The 18,981-nt window shown below is 48.5% G+C and overlaps 1 protein-coding gene across 1 annotated transcript in view; it reads right to left on the reverse strand.

Annotated features, from left to right (window-relative positions):
- The window catches only part of cachd1 (cache domain containing 1), a 286,337-nt gene that overhangs the window by 100,887 nt on the left and 166,469 nt on the right, over positions 1 to 18,981 (reverse strand). Inside the window, 1 exon segment of the mRNA XM_084311268.1 lies at positions 18,742 to 18,890. Coding sequence (XP_084167394.1) covers positions 18,742 to 18,890 — 149 coding nt within the window.

Genomic DNA, 18,981 nt, shown 5'->3' on the forward strand with positions numbered 1-18,981 from the left:
AGGGCTGAGGGAAGGGCAGATGGATTACAGAAAGTAGGAAGGATGGAGGGAAGGGAGCTAGGAGGGAAAGAGGGGGCATGGAAGGAATGAAGAGAGGAGGGAAGGACACACGGAAGGAGGAAAAGAGGAAAGGATGGAAGGAAGGAGGGTAATGGAAGAAAAGGAGGGAGTGGGGAGGAAAGGAGAGGAGGAAAGGAGAGGAGGGATGAGATTGATCCAGAGTTTAAAACCTTTACAATCATGTGCGTCTTTCTCTCTTCTCTGAGCCATCTCTCTATTCACCCCTCTCTACAGTCAGGACACACTGAGAACCACACGACTACAGTCAGGACAATAATTTAGACACTCTAGAAGCTCAAAGTGCTCCCCACAATGTAGGGTGGATATTGCCTCCTTCACCACCACTAGTAGCACGCAACCTTGGGCTACGCAGGCTCAATGGCTGCCATACACTGGCACCCGGCACACATCACACTACACAATGGCTGAACGGCTCAGGAGACAGGGATTGATATCAGCCAATTAAGGGGAAGGGATGATTAGGTGGCCTTGATGTCAGAGACCTGATTGGGAATTTCGCCAGGAATGTCGGGAACCCCCTACTCTTTGCGATAGGCGTTCTGGGTTCTTTAACACTTTGAGTGCCAGCAGGGGGCGCATGATTTATCGCTTGAATGCCAGCCTTTTTGGACTGATTTTCTGATATTTCATGATTTTTCGCGGAGCTATTTCTATATTCTATATTATGGCTATGTGTCTAATACGCCTGTCGCTTATCAATGACTTGCTTGCAGTCAACATGTACGAAACAGATTGGTACATTTCCGTTTTATACCGTTTTGAAAAACGGATGTTTTTGGAAATTACTAGAAAAAGAAATTCCGTGATAATAGCTCTTTACTGGAATACACACAACACGTCGTCATTTTCCGGCTGATTTATGAATCGTTTTCAAATAAACGCTAGATTATCGATAGTATATGTGTACTTATGCACTCTAGAGAAGCGGGCTGAAAAATCGATTATCTATGCTTTGCCTGGCGCTAACGCCGCACACACACATAGGGGACAGGTTGAGATATGTGAAAAATACATCTGATTACCCCAAGACTGGTAACATAGATTCCTTACCTCTCATCAGATGTTCTGCAAAAAGATTATTCCAATTCCTGATCGTCATTCCAAATATCGATTGCGTTTATTGATCCAACGTTAGTGTAACTGAGGGGTACAATTCCCTGACTGTATTGTTAGATATGATATTTAATACCACTACCTCATGTACTTTAACTTCTGGCCACCCAGTACAAGATATAAGTATGATGAACACTTTCCCACCTGATGAAACGAATCCACACAAATGTACCAAATCGAAGGTTTAATACAGCAAAAGGTGTATACAACGATCACTTAATTACATTTATGATTTGAAATATGAAATATGCACTTTTATGGCAAATGAGTATTCGTAGGTAAATCAACATTGAATGTCCAATCTCTGGTTACGCAGGGAGTAAGTATACAACCTGGAATATTTAGGAAACGATAGCGATGGTACTTAGATGATTATAGCTGGATACACTAAGGGGGGGGGGGGGGTCCCGCTGGTTGTAAGACAGTAGGAGGGGGGGGTTAGAGAAGCCGCTGGCGGTATCCCATCTGGCCGACGGTGTCTTGGGAGAATCCAAAGTCTTGGACACGGTGCCCACAGAACCTCGGACCGCAGACGAATACAGCTGGACCCTCTGTGGACGGTAGCTGCCGGTCCACAACGGAGAGACGTGAGGCGACCTCACTGGTGTCGAGCGCCGTCTCACCTGGAGTCCTCTCCGGGGGGTAGTTCCAACACTCTGCAGTGTTGGCCTTTATCCATGGAATAATCAAAGCACACAAAGCATAATCCAAGCCGTGGAAGGCTCGCCGTCGTCCGGGTAGAGTAATCCAATATACAGGTCCAGTCGCTCTTGGCCCGGAGCTCCTCGGATGCAAGCACCACTAGGGGTCTGCTCAGCCTGGTTAAGCGTCCAGATAACGTCAGGAACGATGGGGGTACTGATAACTTTAGAACTCTAAACGAACGATGCACCATACATAAATAGACTATTATTAGCTTAATAGAATACGTCCAACTCGACGGTATAGTGCCAAACTATGACTATTCAACTATTAATCTACACGATATCTCAATGCCTATTCTGGGCCAAGTAGGCCTTACTACACCACACGTGCGTCGTGGGGAGGCTTTTGCGTCTGTCACTCTGTTGGAGGGTAAAGAACTGGACTAAAAGAAAGTTCTACTTTACTTGCGCCATATATATATGCGCTATGAACAAATAGTACCATTCGTATTTCGCCCGACATATTCCTGCGCGGAACCGGGGCTTGCCACGACATGTTAGGCGGCACGATTGAACTTGGACCTAGGGGTATGGCAACCTGGCGCCAGGTTCTCGTCCAATGGTAGAATGAAACTATTATGGGCTGTTTAGTAGACTAAAGGGATATTCAATGCATATTGTACAAGGAATATACAGGGGATATCAAACGATATACAAATACAATTAAATATATATATATAAATAAATATACATATTCGGTTTAATCTGATCCTTCACAACAGCCGCCCCCTAATTAGTCCCACCTAATTAGCTAAGCAGAGACAGATTAACCGCACTGTCTACCACTCAAGGTCCGCTGTAAGGGTCAGTCAACTCACAAAGTCATGGGGTCATGGTCATCATCGATAGTATCTGGGAGTCGGGGCAGTTCTATGAGCCTCGCCACGGGACGTGTGTAGGTGCGCCCTTGGACGAGTACTTCAGCTGCTCGGACCTTGCCATCGGCACCGGTGATCACTTTGCTTACGCGGCCAGCCGGCCACATAGCTCTGGGTAGTGACTGGTCAATAATCATGACGACTGTTCCTTCTGTCAAATTGTCTCTCTCTTTTACCCACTTCTGGCGGGTCTGTAGAGACGGTAGGTAGTGAAGTAGGAAGCTGCTCCAAAACTTGTCAGCTAGTACTTGGCTGTACCTCCACATTCTTCGGCCGTTCGCTTCTTCAGGCCTGTACATTGTCTGGGGTAGCGCAGGGTCCGGCCGCACCATTAGGAGTGTGTTGGGGGTGACTGGGTCGACATCTGCTACATCACTGGAGACGTAACCGAGGGGCTTTGAGTTCAATACTCCCTCGATCTCCGTGAGGACTGTCATTAGGACTTCCTCCGCCACAGTCTGGGCCCCGAGTACGGCGTACAGGGCTGTCTTTATAGAACGTACTTCTCGTTCCCAGGTTCCACCGAAGTGGGGTGCGTTCGGGGGATTAAACTGGAAGTCAATCTGGGCTGGAGCGAGGTGGGTCTTAAGTTCTGGGCCCATAGCTTGGAAGCTCTCTCTCAGCTCTCTTTCTCCGCCTTTGAAGTTGGTCCCGTGATCAGACAACAATGTAGACGGTTTTCCTTTCCGTGATGTGAATCTCCGGAAGGCCATAAGGAATGAGTCTGTGCTCATGTTCGGAAGGAGCTCGATATGTATCGCTCTGGTGGTCATGCATTTGAATACAATACCCCACCGCTTCTCGGTGCCTCTTCCTCTCTTTATATACAACGGGCCAAAGCAGTCCATGCCTGTGGAGTGGAATGGCTTGTCGCCGATTCGGAGGCGACAGGGGGGTAAGTCAGCCATCCGTGGTATGCTGGGCTGCGCGCGCCACTTACGGCAGTCTAGACAGGTTCGCTGGAAGCGCCGTACTGCTTCTCTCCCTTGCAATATCCAATAACGACGTCTGATCTCCGCGAAGACTCTCTCTGCTCCTGCGTGGTGTACATCCTCGTCGTATTTCTTTATGATCAGCTCTGTGACCTTGTGTCGGCTGTTCAAGACGATCGGGTACTTAATGTCATCTGGTAGATCGGGGGCTCTCCGCAGGCGACCACCCACTCTGATGAGATTATGGGCGTCACTCTCTGGTGCCAGGTGAATCAGTCTGCTGTCTGATGGGACGGGGTTTCCTCCCTGTAGACAGTCTAGCTCATCGGGGAACGAGTCTCTCTGGGCTCGTTGTAGTAGAAGAAGTTCTGCTTCTTCGTAGTCAGCTGCTGACATGTCAGTGGTGGACTGAATCTCTGGGTGGTGCCGCAGGAATGTTCTTTGTTGCGCACTCTCTAGGGTAATGCAGTCATCTATGTTGGGGTCTGTGGAGGCGACAGTGCTCAGTCCACAGAACATAGGTTTCTTGTTCTCAGCCTCCTCGTTACTTGCTTCCCTCGGGGTGGGCGTAGGCCAATCTCCTTCCGGGAGCTTGAGGAATGCTGGTCCGTCACTGTAGATGTTGCGACGGGTTAGGTCATCCAGAGACATTCCCCGGGTGATGACGTCAGCTGGGTTGTGTTTGGTGTCCACATACCGCCAGCTTGCTTCTTCTGTTAACTCTTGAATCTCGGTGACTCTGACTCCCACGAAGACTTTGTATCTGCATGAATCAGACTTGATCCATGTGAGTACTGTCGTGGAATCTGACCACAAGATTGTTCTATGCACCGGAATGGTGAGTTCACGTTGGATTAACGTGGCTAGATGCGCTCCTGCGAGGGCTGCGCAGAGCTCTAGACGTGGGATAGATTGTTGCTTACGTGGGGCTATTCTTGAGCGGGCCAGGATGAAAGCAGTGTGTATCTTTCCTCCCATCTCTTGGGCACGCAAGTAGGCCACCGATCCGTAGGCTACTTCGGAGGCGTCGCTGAAGACGTGTAGCTCAATCTCGCATGTCTCTGGCCTCACTGTGGATGGGAAGTAGCTGCGGCGTATATTGACACCTGGGAGTGAGCGGAGTTCCGTCTCCCACTCTCTCCATGTTGAGGCAAGGTGTGCGGGTATTGGGTCGTCCCAGCCCTGGTCCTTGTCCCATAGTGCTCGTACAATCATCTTTGCCCTGGTGGTGTAAGGTAGAATACATCCCAACGGGTCATATTGTCTGGCGAGTGTTCTGTACACACTCCGTCTGGTGGTCGGTATCGCCGCCGACCTTCCCTGCTCTGGAGCCAAGGGTTTGTGTCTATAGTGGAGCGAGTCTGTTTTGAAGCGCCAGACTAGTCCTAGTGTCATTTCTTGGGCTTCTCCTGGGATTGTCGCCATCCAGGTCTCGCTGCTGGCAGCCTTGTCCGCGGAGGAGAGGCTGCGCAATACGTGCAGGTCACTGCTGGCCCACTGCCTGAGATCAAAGCCGCCTTTGATCAGGGAGGCGCGTAACTTGATTAGGAGAGCCTCGGCTTCTTCTTGAGTCGAGACGCTTTGTAAACAGTTGTCCACGTAGAAACTGTTCTTCACACTGTGTTGGACCTCTTCATCTGCTGCTGGGTCCTCTGTGACGTGTTTCTGTAGTGCAAATGTAGCACAGCACGGGCTGCATGTGGTTCCGAAGGGGAGTACTTCCCACTGGTAGATGGATGGGTTCTCATCTCCGATCTTCTCTCTCCATAGGAACCGTAGCAGAGGCTTGTCCTCCTCTACTAGTCTCACCTGCAAGAACATCCCTTTGATATCCCCGCTTATAGCCACCTTGTCCTGGCGGAAGCGCAGTAGCACGCCTAGTAGGGAGGGGCCGAGTGTGGGGCCGGGCAAGAGCTCTTTATTCAGATTTTGGGATCCGATCTGGTAGCTGCAGTTAAACACAATGCGATCCTTGCCGTTGTGATGGACCTTGTGATGCGGCACGTACCATGATTCGGTCGTCTGATCGGCCTCTTTAATGTCAATCTTTGTTACGTGTCCCGCTGTGATTAGCTTCTCAATCTCAGCTCGGTACACACTCTCTTGAGCGGGGTCTTTGGCTAGGCGCCGCTCTGTGTTCAGTAGATAGCGCTCCGTGGCGTCTTTCTTTGCGTGAAAGGTGGGCATTCCCTCTAGCCTCAGGAGTGGAGTTGCGTATCTCATCACTCCGCCGACTGTGACTCTCTTTGTCCCCTGCTCGAGTAGGTTGATGGCGTAAATGTCTTCTTTAGAGCGAATATCTTTCTTTTCGTTCTTAAAGGGCATTGTCTCTAGGGTCCATAGCCTCTCGACATGCTGCAGGAGAGTGGTGTCTTCTTCTGTCGTTCTGGAGTGGAAGCAGCTAGTGGCTGCTGTTCGGTTGAGAGATTTAGCGAGGGGGCCTTGTAGGGTCCACCCTAGGCGGGTCTCGACTGCTGCAGGACAGCCTCGGGGGCCTGTATGGACCCGGTCAATCGGGACTATGAGTTCTGCATGGTCGGAGCCTATCAACAGGGTCGGGGTAGCGCCGTCTATGAGCGGGATAGGTAATTGGCGCAGGTGCACATATTTATCCATCAACTTGGTGACAGGGTAGGTGTACTGCGATAGTCCTATTTCTTGGCTGGTGAAAGCATTTGTGATCTTGTACCGTCGCTCTGGCTGCCCGTTGGCTGCGATGGTGAAGGAGACATTCTCGCCCTTTATCGTCTTTAAATCTCTTCTTATTGTCCGAATCGTCATTTCGTTCTTGCTCCCCCGCAGTCCCAACTGGGTCGCAGCGGAGGCGAGCAGAAGGGTCTTCTCTGACCCGTCATCAAGGACGGCGTAAGTGTCCATGACTTTATCTTGGTAGCTCAATGTCACACGGACTACCTTTAAGAGCACTTGGGCTCCGCTGCTGCTGGCGGGGTCAATGTACATGACACTTGCCTTGGTGCCGCTCCGTGGTGCAGGTATAGGCCGTCTTCCGTTACTTTCGTGTAGTATATCTAGATGGGCTCCATCGCACCGGCTGCACCTTTTCTTTAGGCGGCATTCGGCTGCCATGTGGGGCCGCGCGCATCGATAACAGCGCCGGTTGGACTTTATCCATTGACTCACTTCTTCTGCATTCATCTTTGTGAATAGGTCACATTGTGACAGCCAGTGTTCTTTCTCACAGTAGGGACACGCTATCTTCCACTTCTCTTTTCTCGAGGGGGTGCTGTGACTCTTACTGCTCGGATTGGTGCATGACAGTCACCGATCTTCTTCCATCATTTATTCTCCTGGGTCCCTCTCTGGAGCTTGGCGTGCTCCGCCCGAAGGTGTCCAGTCGTAAGCTGCTGACTTCTCTCGCCAGGAAGTCGGCTAGATCAAGGAGGGATGGCTCGGGGCCGTTGGGATCCCGGTAATCCCTCTGCCGCCTAAAGCGCTCCTGTCTTGCGGGTGGCAGCTTCTCCAAAATCCTCTCGACGTTAGAGTTGGCGTATAGCTCATGCATGCCCTTCTCCCGTTGCGCTCCCAGCATCCCTACCAGGGACTGCACTTTGATTGACAGGTCGTCTAGTGCGCGATTGTCTGTGGCTGGGGGTTGCCTTATCTCCTGGATTACGTAATCCCATATACGTCCATATCTCTGATCCAGCGCTGCAAGGGCCGCTGTGTATGGGGTCGAAGAGGTAGCATAGGCTAGCGCTATATTGTGCGCTCGCGGTACTTTCAGGTGCTTCAGTAATATTGCATACTTGTGGCGTTCATCAGCGACATCCACCATCATTGTCTCTAAGCACATCCGGAGCTCCGTGTACTGTGCTCGACTCTCATAGGCGAAGTCTGGGAATGACGGTGTGGCATTGTATGACGCCGTGGATGGCTGATACATCGGCGAGCGTTGGGGGAGAGACCTCCTGGGCGAGTCCCCTCTTGCGCCTCGCTGTGGGCTGGTACTGGCAGGGTACCATGGCCCGCTGGTCCAGGTGCTGTTCCTCGGGGCTGGTCGTGCGTCGTGCTCACCCGTGAATAGAGTCGGGGGTCTGTAGCGCAGCGCCGCGGGGGTATAGCCTGGACTGTATGGGACCTCCTGGTCCGGTGGAGTACTGTGCTGTCGTCGGGCTTGGTTCTCCTCCTCTCCCTCTTCTTCCTCTATCAGATCCTCCAGATCCTGTAATCGTTTATTTAGCTTCTCCGCAGTGTATGCCGCTCCTTCCTTGTAGCTGGGTCTCGCTTGGACCGGTCTGTGAAGGGGGTCTGCGGGGGGTATAGGCTCTGTCTGTTGGTCAAGTTCAGGGTCGCTTGCTCGTTGAGGAGACGCTGCCCTTGACTGTTGTCTCGACGAGTTCCTTGAACCCCTGGCGGAGGGAGAGGGAGTTGTCCTTTTGATCAGCTGCTCTATTAGTTGCGCTTGTAGTCTGTCGCGCTCTGCGTCTCTTTGGGCACCGGCAGCGGCACGCTGGGCGTCGGCCCGGTCTCTTGCCATATTCTCTTCTGTCTGGAAGCGTCTCATCTCCAGGCGGGTGCGCTGTTCTTCGCTCCGTTGCTGTGCTTGGAGGTGTTCGCGCTCGCTAAGCATCTGCGCTTGGAGTCGGTCGCGTTCGGTAGAGGCTGTCAGGCTGACGAGGAACGCCTGTTCGCTGGGGGAAGGCGGTTGTGGAGGTGAGCCGCTCCTGCGTGAGCCGCTCCTGGGGGTACTCGTTGGGGAGTCCTGGAGCTCTAGTTCCTCGGCGCTCTCCTCCTCTTCTTCCGTGCAGAGTTCTCTCTCTGTAGGGTTGTCTTCCTCCCGGGGCTGGTCGGGGACTACTTCTTGGGTAGTGGCGGGGGGTAAAGGCATGTCAATTCCCTCCTGGTCCCCACTGTGAGCTTGGTCAGTTACATTAGGACCTACTAGGGCCTCTGTGGTCGGGGAAACCTGGTCGTTAAGGTCAGACATAATTTTACTTTCTACTTTTACCGCGTTTACCGTTTGTCGAAGGCTAGGTAGTTGACTGACAGTGTAAGCCTCTAAGTACTGAGGTGTCTGTCGTCTGCGCCGCGGGCGTTCTAGGTTAGGAGGATCGTTTCGTGGAGTGTTCATCATAGGCCATTTCGATATTAATAACACTATATTAATATTACACTAGTTACCCTCCGGCTCGAAGGACCAATTGTAACTGAGGGGTACAATTCCCTGACTGTATTGTTAGATATGATATTTAATACCACTACCTCATGTACTTTAACTTCTGGCCACCCAGTACAAGATATAAGTATGATGAACACTTTCCCACCTGATGAAACGAATCCACACAAATGTACCAAATCGAAGGTTTAATACAGCAAAAGGTGTATACAACGATCACTTAATTACATTTATGATATGAAATATGCACTTTTATGGCAAATGAGTATTCGTAGGTAAATCAACATTGAATGTCCAATCTCTGGTTACGCAGGGAGTAAGTATACAACCTGGAATATTTAGGAAACGATAGCGATGGTACTTAGATGATTATAGCTGGATACACTAAGGGGGGGGGGGGGGTCCCGCTGGTTGTAAGACAGTAGGAGGGGGGGGTTAGAGAAGCCGCTGGCGGTATCCCATCTGGCCGACGGTGTCTTGGGAGAATCCAAAGTCTTGGACACGGTGCCCACAGAACCTCGGACCGCAGACGAATACAGCTGGACCCTCTGTGGACGGTAGCTGCCGGTCCACAACGGAGAGACGTGAGGCGACCTCACTGGTGTCGAGCGCCGTCTCACCTGGAGTCCTCTCCGGGGGGTAGTTCCAACACTCCGCAGTGTTGGCCTTTATCCATGGAATAATCAAAGCACACAAAGCATAATCCAAGCCGTGGAAGGCTCGCCGTCGTCCGGGTAGAGTAATCCAATATACAGGTCCAGTCGCTCTTGGCCCGGAGCTCCTCGGATGCAAGCACCACTAGGGGTCTGCTCAGCCTGGTTAAGCGTCCAGATAACGTCAGGAACGATGGGGGTACTGATAACTTTAGAACTCTAAACGAACGATGCACCATACATAAATAGACTATTATTAGCTTAATAGAATACGTCCAACTCGACGGTATAGTGCCAAACTATGACTATTCAACTATTAATCTACACGATATCTCAATGCCTATTCTGGGCCAAGTAGGCCTTACTACACCACACGTGCGTCGTGGGGAGGCTTTTGCGTCTGTCACTCTGTTGGAGGGTAAAGAACTGGACTAAAAGAAAGTTCTACTTTACTTGCGCCATATATATATGCGCTATGAACAAATAGTACCATTCATATTTCGCCCGACATATTCCTGCGCGGAACCGGGGCTTGCCACGCTGATCCGAGTGTCCACAATTAATCCAATAGTCTCCGGTTACATGCCTGAGAAGTCAAATGTGGATTCCGGGTTTTTTCTTCTTCATGCATTTCCATTGAGTCCAATCCAATGGGTGCATTACCATCCGGGAGACGATAGGGGGCGGTATTTTCCCTGTTCGAGCTCATAGACAGTCCCAATGATAACGTGAGGCTAGATTGATGAAACATTTATGGATATCGCTAATAAAAGCGATACCGATTAAATAACGAGATTTCTCGTCCCTGGCACTCAACGCATGGCATGAAATCACGAGATTTCTCGTCGCTGGCACTCAATGTGTTAACAAACGAGATTCAGTCAGGACCTCGGTTTAGCGTCTCATCCGAAGGACGACACTGAAAACCACACGACGACCAGGCAGGACACACTTCTCCACATCCACAACCGGATATCAATTTAACTTCTGACATAGACACCTGCAGGATCACACCCCAAAATAGAACTACACACTGGGGGAAAAGACATGATAAATATGCATACATATTCTCTCACACACACATGCATGTTCACTCAACACATTCACACACACACACATGTTCACTCAACACATTCACACACACACATGTTCCCTCAACACATTCACACACACACACACACACAGACAGACACCCTACTCACACACACAAGCACACGCACACACACGCACACACACACACACACACACACACAGACACCTTACACACTCCCTCCCAGTCTCCCACACGGTGGTATTATCAGGTGCCTCTGCCACGTGGTCTGAAGGTGATTAAAGCATACCAGCGGGGTCTGGCTGCTAGCGCCCCGGAAGAGATATCCTGTGAACAACCTGATCTCTCTCTACACCGACTGACCCAGGCAAGACCCCCACGAGCAGCTGACTCCGCTCTCTAGCCCCAGAGAAGGACACCCCAACCTGAGGACAAATGGCCCCCATGGCTGGCTTCCCTGGAGGAACGGTGGACTCGGACCCAGTGCTGGTTGTATACATTTTAGAAATGGATGGACCATACTGGGAATGGAACCCCCAACTCTGGCTGTACGGCAGCATGACCTTGAGTGTAACGTTGCTATTATACTACAATCTTATCAGACATGTTACTACAACAAACCTAGTCTTCTCTGGTTAGAGAAGTACATACTAGTGAAGGACAGAAGAGCAGAGATAAAAGGTGTTGTAGTAAGTCAGGTGGGTTATTTAGACCTATTAGAGCAGAGCCGTGATAAAAGGTGTTGTAGTAGGTCAGGTGGGTTATTTAGACCAATTAGAGCAGAGCAGTGATAAAAGGTGTTGTAGTAGGTCAGGTGGGTTATTTAGACCAAGTAGTTTGTCTTGATATTTTGGCACTATGTATTCCAGCCACTGGCAATTTGTGGTTTAAACAGTGGTATAATGGTCATTAACCAGATGTTGCCACATATACCAATCGACAAACACATTACTGCTCAATTGCAGAGCCCTGCAAAATATTCCATCCTGTAAATATTCAACACTGTATTGTTATTTGTATTCTAATTAGTGTTTATACTTGACCAAATAGTGCACAGTTGTACAGCCCTGGCCTATTCCCATTTTTATTTGTATTTTATAATTATTTTCTATTGTGCTGCTATGTTAATTTAGTTTATATTCCATTGTATTTTATTCCACCTTTTTATTTTTTATTCTAACATAATTGTCTGTCCGTTAATGTTGCACCAAAAACAACCAAATCAAATTCCTTGTATGTGAAAACTACTTGCCAATAAAAACCTTTCTGATTCTGATTCTGATTCAATCTAATATCGTAGCTAATAAACCCGCGGTTCGGGTGAATACGGCTCCACGAACCAAGTTAAATGGTAGACGGTAGGGATGGGTACCGTTCACATTTGAACCGATACGGTTGAACACACACACACACACACACACACACACACACACACACACACACACACACACACACACACACACACACACACACACACACACACACACACACACACACACACACACACACACACACACACACACACACACACACACACACACACACACACACACACACACACACACACACACACACACACACACAGGAAGAGAGGGGGGGAGGGAGAGAGAGGAGAGGGGAGAGAGAGAGAGAAGGAGATGGAAACAGCTGCTTCTGTGAAGATTGGAGTTGAAAGCAGCGCTCTCTCTCTCCCTTTCCTCTATCTATATAGGGAAAGAATAATAATAATAATACATTTCACCCAATTTGAATGACCCTGCTTTTTATCTTAACCTGTAGCCAGGAACGCTAAATGGATCACGGGGCGACTTTGCAAGTGAATATGATGGTGTTTTTGTGAGTCGTGTCCCAGGCAGAGAGAGGGGCCTTTCTCACTCACCATTCGGGGTCGAATCAGCGGCGGGTCAAACCAGAAAAGGGTGTGTCTGTCTGAGTGAGAACGCTCCCCCCCCCCGTCCCCGCCCCCCGCTGATTCGTCCCCGGGGGCGCTGAACCTGGACCGATGAAATAGGTGGTCTCGGGTGCGGGCCAGTGGGAGCGGGGGGCGTGACACACACGCAGTGTGTTAGAGGGTGGGAAAGCCGGTGGGTGGGGATTGGACGTTATGGACAGCGACTCCTACAGGTCGGTTTGGTGACGCCGGTGCGGCGGGGGCAGCGTGAGCCTCCCACGCGTTACTCCTCGCCACAGCGTTCGAGCTGCTGCGATGAAAAGATGCGACAGGCTGCCTCCTCGTGTACCGGAGGGGACACGTGATGCAAGGCTTCTATCCTCACTACAGCCGACCAGTGGGAGGCATAGTCTAGCAACGTTCAAGACAGGGGAGGGAAGAATTGGAAATACGAAATTGGGATGGGAGAAACATTTTAAATGGGGAGAAAAAGTGGATACAAAAAAAAGTGGTTGCCAATGGTTACATGTTGGAAGAGCGAAAACTAAACCCCAGATCCCGGACCGGCTGGGAACATCTGCTCTCTGTTCCTCAGCTGTTACTGTCCAAGTGCCCTTGAGCAAGGCATTTCAATTCCATAGGTAATTATCAGCAAAGGCTGGATCTGAAAGGCGTGGGAGCGGAGCGGCAGAGGTCACTCCCCTCTCATTCTGACGGGCTGGAAAACAGGCCTCGCCTCGCCACACATTCTGGGAGGTTTACATCCGACGTCCTGGAGGCTCCACATTATTTCCGGCGACTGCATGGGTTTGAATCCCAGCTTTGAATCATGATATCAGATCCCTCTCCTGTCCTCCTCCTCCTCTCCCTCTCCTCTCCCTCTCCCCCTCCTCTTTTCTTCTCTCCTCTACCCCTCGTCTACCTCTCCTCTCCTTTCCCTCTGCCCCCTCTCCTCTCCTCTTCTCTACCACTCCTCTCCTCTACCTCTTCTCTCCTCTACCACTCCTCTCCTCTACCTCTTCTCTACCTCTCCTCTCCTCTTCTCTACCACTCCTCTACCACTCCTCTGCCCCCTCTCCTCTCCTCTCCTCTCCTCTCCTCTCCTCTCCTCTCCTCTCCTCTCCTCTCCTTGGACTCCTGGTCAGACTGTCTGATCAGAGGCATCCGCTATATTAACTCACTGAATGAAAATGGTTTCATTTATGCAACACAGCAGTAACGAGGATTAAATTATCAACATAGAGTTGAATACAAGGGAGGGGGTAATTACTTCATTAATGACTTGTGTGCGTGTGTGTGTGTGCGTGCGCGTGTGTAATGCATAGAAAGTGCTGTGTAGTCTTTGCAGGTGGACACAGCGGGAAATGGCTTCAAAGAGAGAGAGAGAATCTCTATACCACCTGCTGTCACCTAATTTATTCTGAGGAGAGTGTGAGTGCCTCCGTGCGTGTGTGTGTGCATGTGTGTGTGTGTGCATTTGCGTGTGTGTGTGTGTGTGTGTGTGCATTTGCGTGTGTGTGTGTGTGTGTGTGTGTGTGTGTGTGTGTGTGTGTGTGTGTGTGTGTGTGTGTGTGTGTGTGTGTGTGTGTGTGTGTGTGTGTGTGTGTGTGTGACCATATGACTTTGTGTCTGTCGGGTAGATGTGTGTATTAGGAGTAGAGATACAATATATCAGTCAGTTAGCATCAGTCATTGTACGTTTATTATGTTTTTTTAAGTAGCCCATGAGGCCATATTCACAACAACAACAGCAGCAGGATATATACTGTACATAGTACACAGGAATACTCTCATCACCCTGTGTACTGAAGAAGCCAGTACTCTCATCACCCTGTGTACTGAAGAAGCCAGTACTCTCATCACCCTGTGTACTGAAGAAGCCAGTACTCTCATCACCCTGTGTACTGAAGAAGCCAGTACTCTCATCACCCTGTGTACTGAAGAAGCCAGTACTCTCATCACCCTGTGTACTGAAGAAGCCAGTACTCTCATCATCACCCTGTGTACTGAAGAAGCCAGTACTCTCATCACCCTGTGTACTGAAGAAGCCAGTACTCTCATCATCACCCTGTGTACTGAAGTTTCAAGTTTCAAGTTTCTTTAATAGTTGTCATACAGAAGTACAGAATACTTTTGTACAAAATGCTTCTTACTGTTGCGCTCCAGAGACTGTGCATGACAAGGTAAGTATGAAATAAAAACATAGTAAAAATTAGAAGTAAAAAAAGAGGTCACAGTGTTCAGTTTAGACATATGTACAATGTTCGTAGACGTAGTTACCATACAATATACAATACTGTGCAGTGTACTAATATACAATACTATATAGTGCAAGGCATAAATGGACGAGGTAGCCAGTACTCATCACCCTGTGTACTGAAGAAGCCAGTACTCTCATCACCTCAACACACGCAACGAGAACGGAGAGACTACGGCTCAGCTTCTTCCCCCAGGCCGTCAGAACACTGAACACTGAACTCTCCACACACAAGTACATATGAGCACACACATACATACACACACACACACACACACACACACACACACACACACACACATACATATACTGCAATCGCTCACACACAAACGGTCACTTTAAAACAAAATGGAAAGGACACTTTAAAGGAACGAGAAAAATAAAGGTCACTATAAGGAAAGAACCAATGTGGTTCTTCTTGTATAGTATAGTTTAGATATAGCAAGTATAGCATAGGGATATAGAGTTAAAACTGTATATTGTATAGTAGCGCACATAGGACCCAGTGCCTTAAACCCGTGGCTAACAATCTCAGGAATTTAGCATGTCTATTTTATCATGCCCTTTTATGTATATTTTATTACCTGTTTTTTTTTTTTACGTCTATTTTATTATTAGTATTATTGCACAATCGAAGCGGGCATGGTCACCTGCATTTCACTGTATGCCCTGGTATGTATGTGACAAATAAAACTTGAAAAATCTTGAAAACCATGTACCGAAGAAGCCAGGAATACTCTCATCACCATGTACCGAAGAAGCCAGGAATACTCTCATCACCCTGTACTGAAGAAGCCAGGGGTACTCTCATCACCCTGTACTGAAGAAGCCAGGAATACTCTCATCACCATGTACTGAAGAAGCCAGGAATACTCTCATCACCATGTACTGAAGAAGCCAGGAATACTCTCATCACCATGTACTGAAGAAGCCAGGAATACTCTCATCACCATGTACTGAAGAAGCCAGGAATACTCTCATCACCATGTACTGGAGAAGCCAGGAATACTCTCATCACCATGTACTGAAGAAGCCAGGAATACTCTCATCACCATGTACCGAAGAAGCCAGGAATACTCTCATCACCCTGTACCGAAGAAGCCAGGAATACTCTCATCACCCTGTACCGAAGAAGCCAGGAATACTCTCATCACCATAGGGCTGGGCGATATAACGATAACGATAAATATCGCGATATATTTTAATAATCGATATCGAATATCGAAATAAAAAAAAAAATCGAAAAATCGTTTTATTTTTTTTTACCTGCAACAGGGCAGTTTTAAAACCAGAGACAGTGGACAGACTTGTCTTTCTTGCCTGCAACTTAAAGTAATGGCTTTGCTTGTCCAAATGACAATACTGACCAAATTCAGATTTCTTTTTCTCTTGTCCATTTATTTTGTTTGCTTTCTAATTTAAAATACATTTTGAAACCGTCTGTACACAGTAAGCTATGTGTGCTAGCAGAGCTAGACTCCAGTCACGAGTCACGGTGCACATGTGCGGTGGTTTGTCCACCAAAAAAGCGCCAAAAGATCGAAAATAAACTAGCAGAGCCAGAACTGTTCAACTCCTCTGGAGCCACAGCCAGCAGAGAAGCCGGTTTACTTTAGCTTTTAAACCAGCTGCAGCCTGAGAACTGGAGTGTGAGGGGATGTAACACTAAAGATGGCGGCAATGACAAAGAATTGCTGCAAAATAAACATACATCTGTTGTTAAAAAAAAAAAAAAAAAAAAAAAAAATGTTTTGTATACTTATAACAATTCGATAATTATCGATATCGAGAAATAAAATAAAATTATCATATCGTTATCGCGATATGATTTTTTTCCATATCGCCCAGCCCTACATCACCATGTACTGAAGAAGCCAGGAATACTCTCATCACCATGTACTGAAGAAGCCAGGAATACTCTCATCACCATGTACTGAAGAAGCCAGGAATACTCTCATCACCATGTACTGAAGAAGCCAGGGGCACTCAAGGGTAAGGAATTGAAGGTGACTGTAAACCAGAAGCCACCAGAAGAAGTCCTTGAAGGGTAAGCGCAGAATCTTGGAACCCTCTACCTAGTGTTCCTGCTTCTCCATGATGTTGTGGATCGGTGGAGTGCTTCCTCGACACGGTACCAATGCTGTTCCTTCATACTGGACACCTGCAGCTCTAGTTAGCCGCAAAAGTAACCAGGGTTTCCACTAGAAAGAACCGGTGCCGGTCCAGGTGTCAACATTTCAAATGGGATAACTTCAGGATCAAATATTATTTGTGTTTATTGAGCTTATTGCAATAACGTTATACCTGATGCTTCATCAAAACAGTCACAGTTAGCATTTGTAATAATTAACGTTACATTACCGCCATGTAAACTCAGTTAGCCACAACTTCAGCGTGTCAGTAAGATATTCCAATGCAACAAAAACTTTACTCCAGTCCTCGTTCGTTTTCCTGGTTCACACACACACACACACACGCACACACACATCTCACGAATCCAGGTGCATCTCAATGTAAACACACACACACACACACACACCTCGAGGGATCTCAGAACGAGACATCTGTTTGCTAGATTCCTGTTTCAGTGGCAAAAACAACCACTTTTAGTGGACATACGTTACTCTGTAACCAAATAAGATAAGATAAGATATAGGCTTGGGCGGTTTGACGGTATTACGGTATACCAGGGTATTTAGAAATCCCGACTGAAAATCAATACCGTCAAAATCACAGATGCGTTTCAGTTTATATTACACTGAAACGGAGTTTTGACAGTGGTTGGTTGTAGTGCACACACGCGCCAGCAGAGGGCGAGACCAGTTCTCACTAGTGGAGCGAGCCGCAGAGCTGGTTGTCTACACACAGGAGGACGCAAACGATAGGGGAAACCCCGCTTCAGTGGTGGAAATTAAATGAGACACGCTTACCGTTGCTGCGGGCTAACTGGCTATTCTGAGAGCTAACTGTTGTGTATGTGGATCACAAGGTGTTCACGCTTTACGGTAATGTTGCGACAGTGCTGTGAGAATACCGTAAAGCGTTGTGGTAACGAGAGTGTGTGTTGCTGTGCACTGGTGGAGCAAGCAAATAAACGGTAAAACGTTACGTCGCAGTCCGGTGCATTTTTGAATACACAATACTAACGTTACTAGTACTACGGTGCTGCAGGCGAACTGGCTACCATTCTGAGAGCTAACGATAGTAGTACTAGGATGCTGCAGGCTTCTGGCTACCTTCTGAGAGCTAACGATAGTATTACTAGGATGCTGTGGGCTTCTGGCTACCATTCTGAGAGCTAACGATAGTAGCACTCGGATGCTGCGGGCTAACTGGCCATCTCCGTGATTTGTTTACCCCCCCCCCCCCCCGCTGATGAAAATGAAAGTCATACCGTCATATACCGTATACCGGGGTATTAGGTCATCAAGGTATGAAAAAAATGATACCGCCCAAGCCTAATAAGATATTCCTTTATTGATCCCCTTGGGGAAATTCAGTCAAATTAAAATAAGAGGGAAATATTTTCACTGGACATTATGACCGATTTACTGTAAATGTGTCGGACTTCAACAGATTTTGCCGGTAAAAAAAAGAAGGCAATTACCGGCTAATGGAAACCCTGAACGTGATGTAAAGTCAACGACGCTGCGCTCCAGTCTGTACAAGACCTGAAATAAACCCTGAACCCTGCTTTGGGGGCACTGAGGAGTGGAACTAAACTAAACTAAACTAAACTGTACGTTGGTGTGAGTGAGAACCCTGGCAGCTGAGTTCTGAACATACTGGAGCCTGTCCAGGGCTTTGCTGGGTACCCCGAACAGGACTCCATTACAGTAGTCCAACCGGGAGGTGACGAATGAGTGGATCAGGGTCTCAGCCACAGAGTCTGAGAGTGAGGGTCGGAGACGGGAGATGTTCCTGAGGTGGTAGAAGGCAGACTTGGTGACGGATTTGATGTGGGAGTGAAATGAAAGTGTGGAGTCAAGGGTATGTACAGTAAAGGCAGGGTGTGTGTGTGTGTAAAGGCAGAGAGGTACTCACTCCATCATGGAGGCAGGGATGGCACAGCAGTCCTGGATGGCGGTCAGAGGGGAGGTGAGGTGGGCCGTGTAGGACGCCTCCACCACCTGCTTGTTCCGGTTCACCACGTCCAGGTAACGGTTGAACTTCTCACGGATCTTCTTGGCCAACTGGAACACACACACGCGGGAACACACACACACAGTTAATTGTATTGTATTTTTTTATTATTATTATTTAACCTTTATTTAACCAGGCAGG

This window comes from Notolepis coatsorum, assembly GCF_963971535.1.
Source record: "Notolepis coatsorum genome assembly, chromosome: 3".
In the NCBI taxonomy this organism is placed as follows: Eukaryota; Metazoa; Chordata; class Actinopteri; order Aulopiformes; family Paralepididae; genus Notolepis; species Notolepis coatsorum.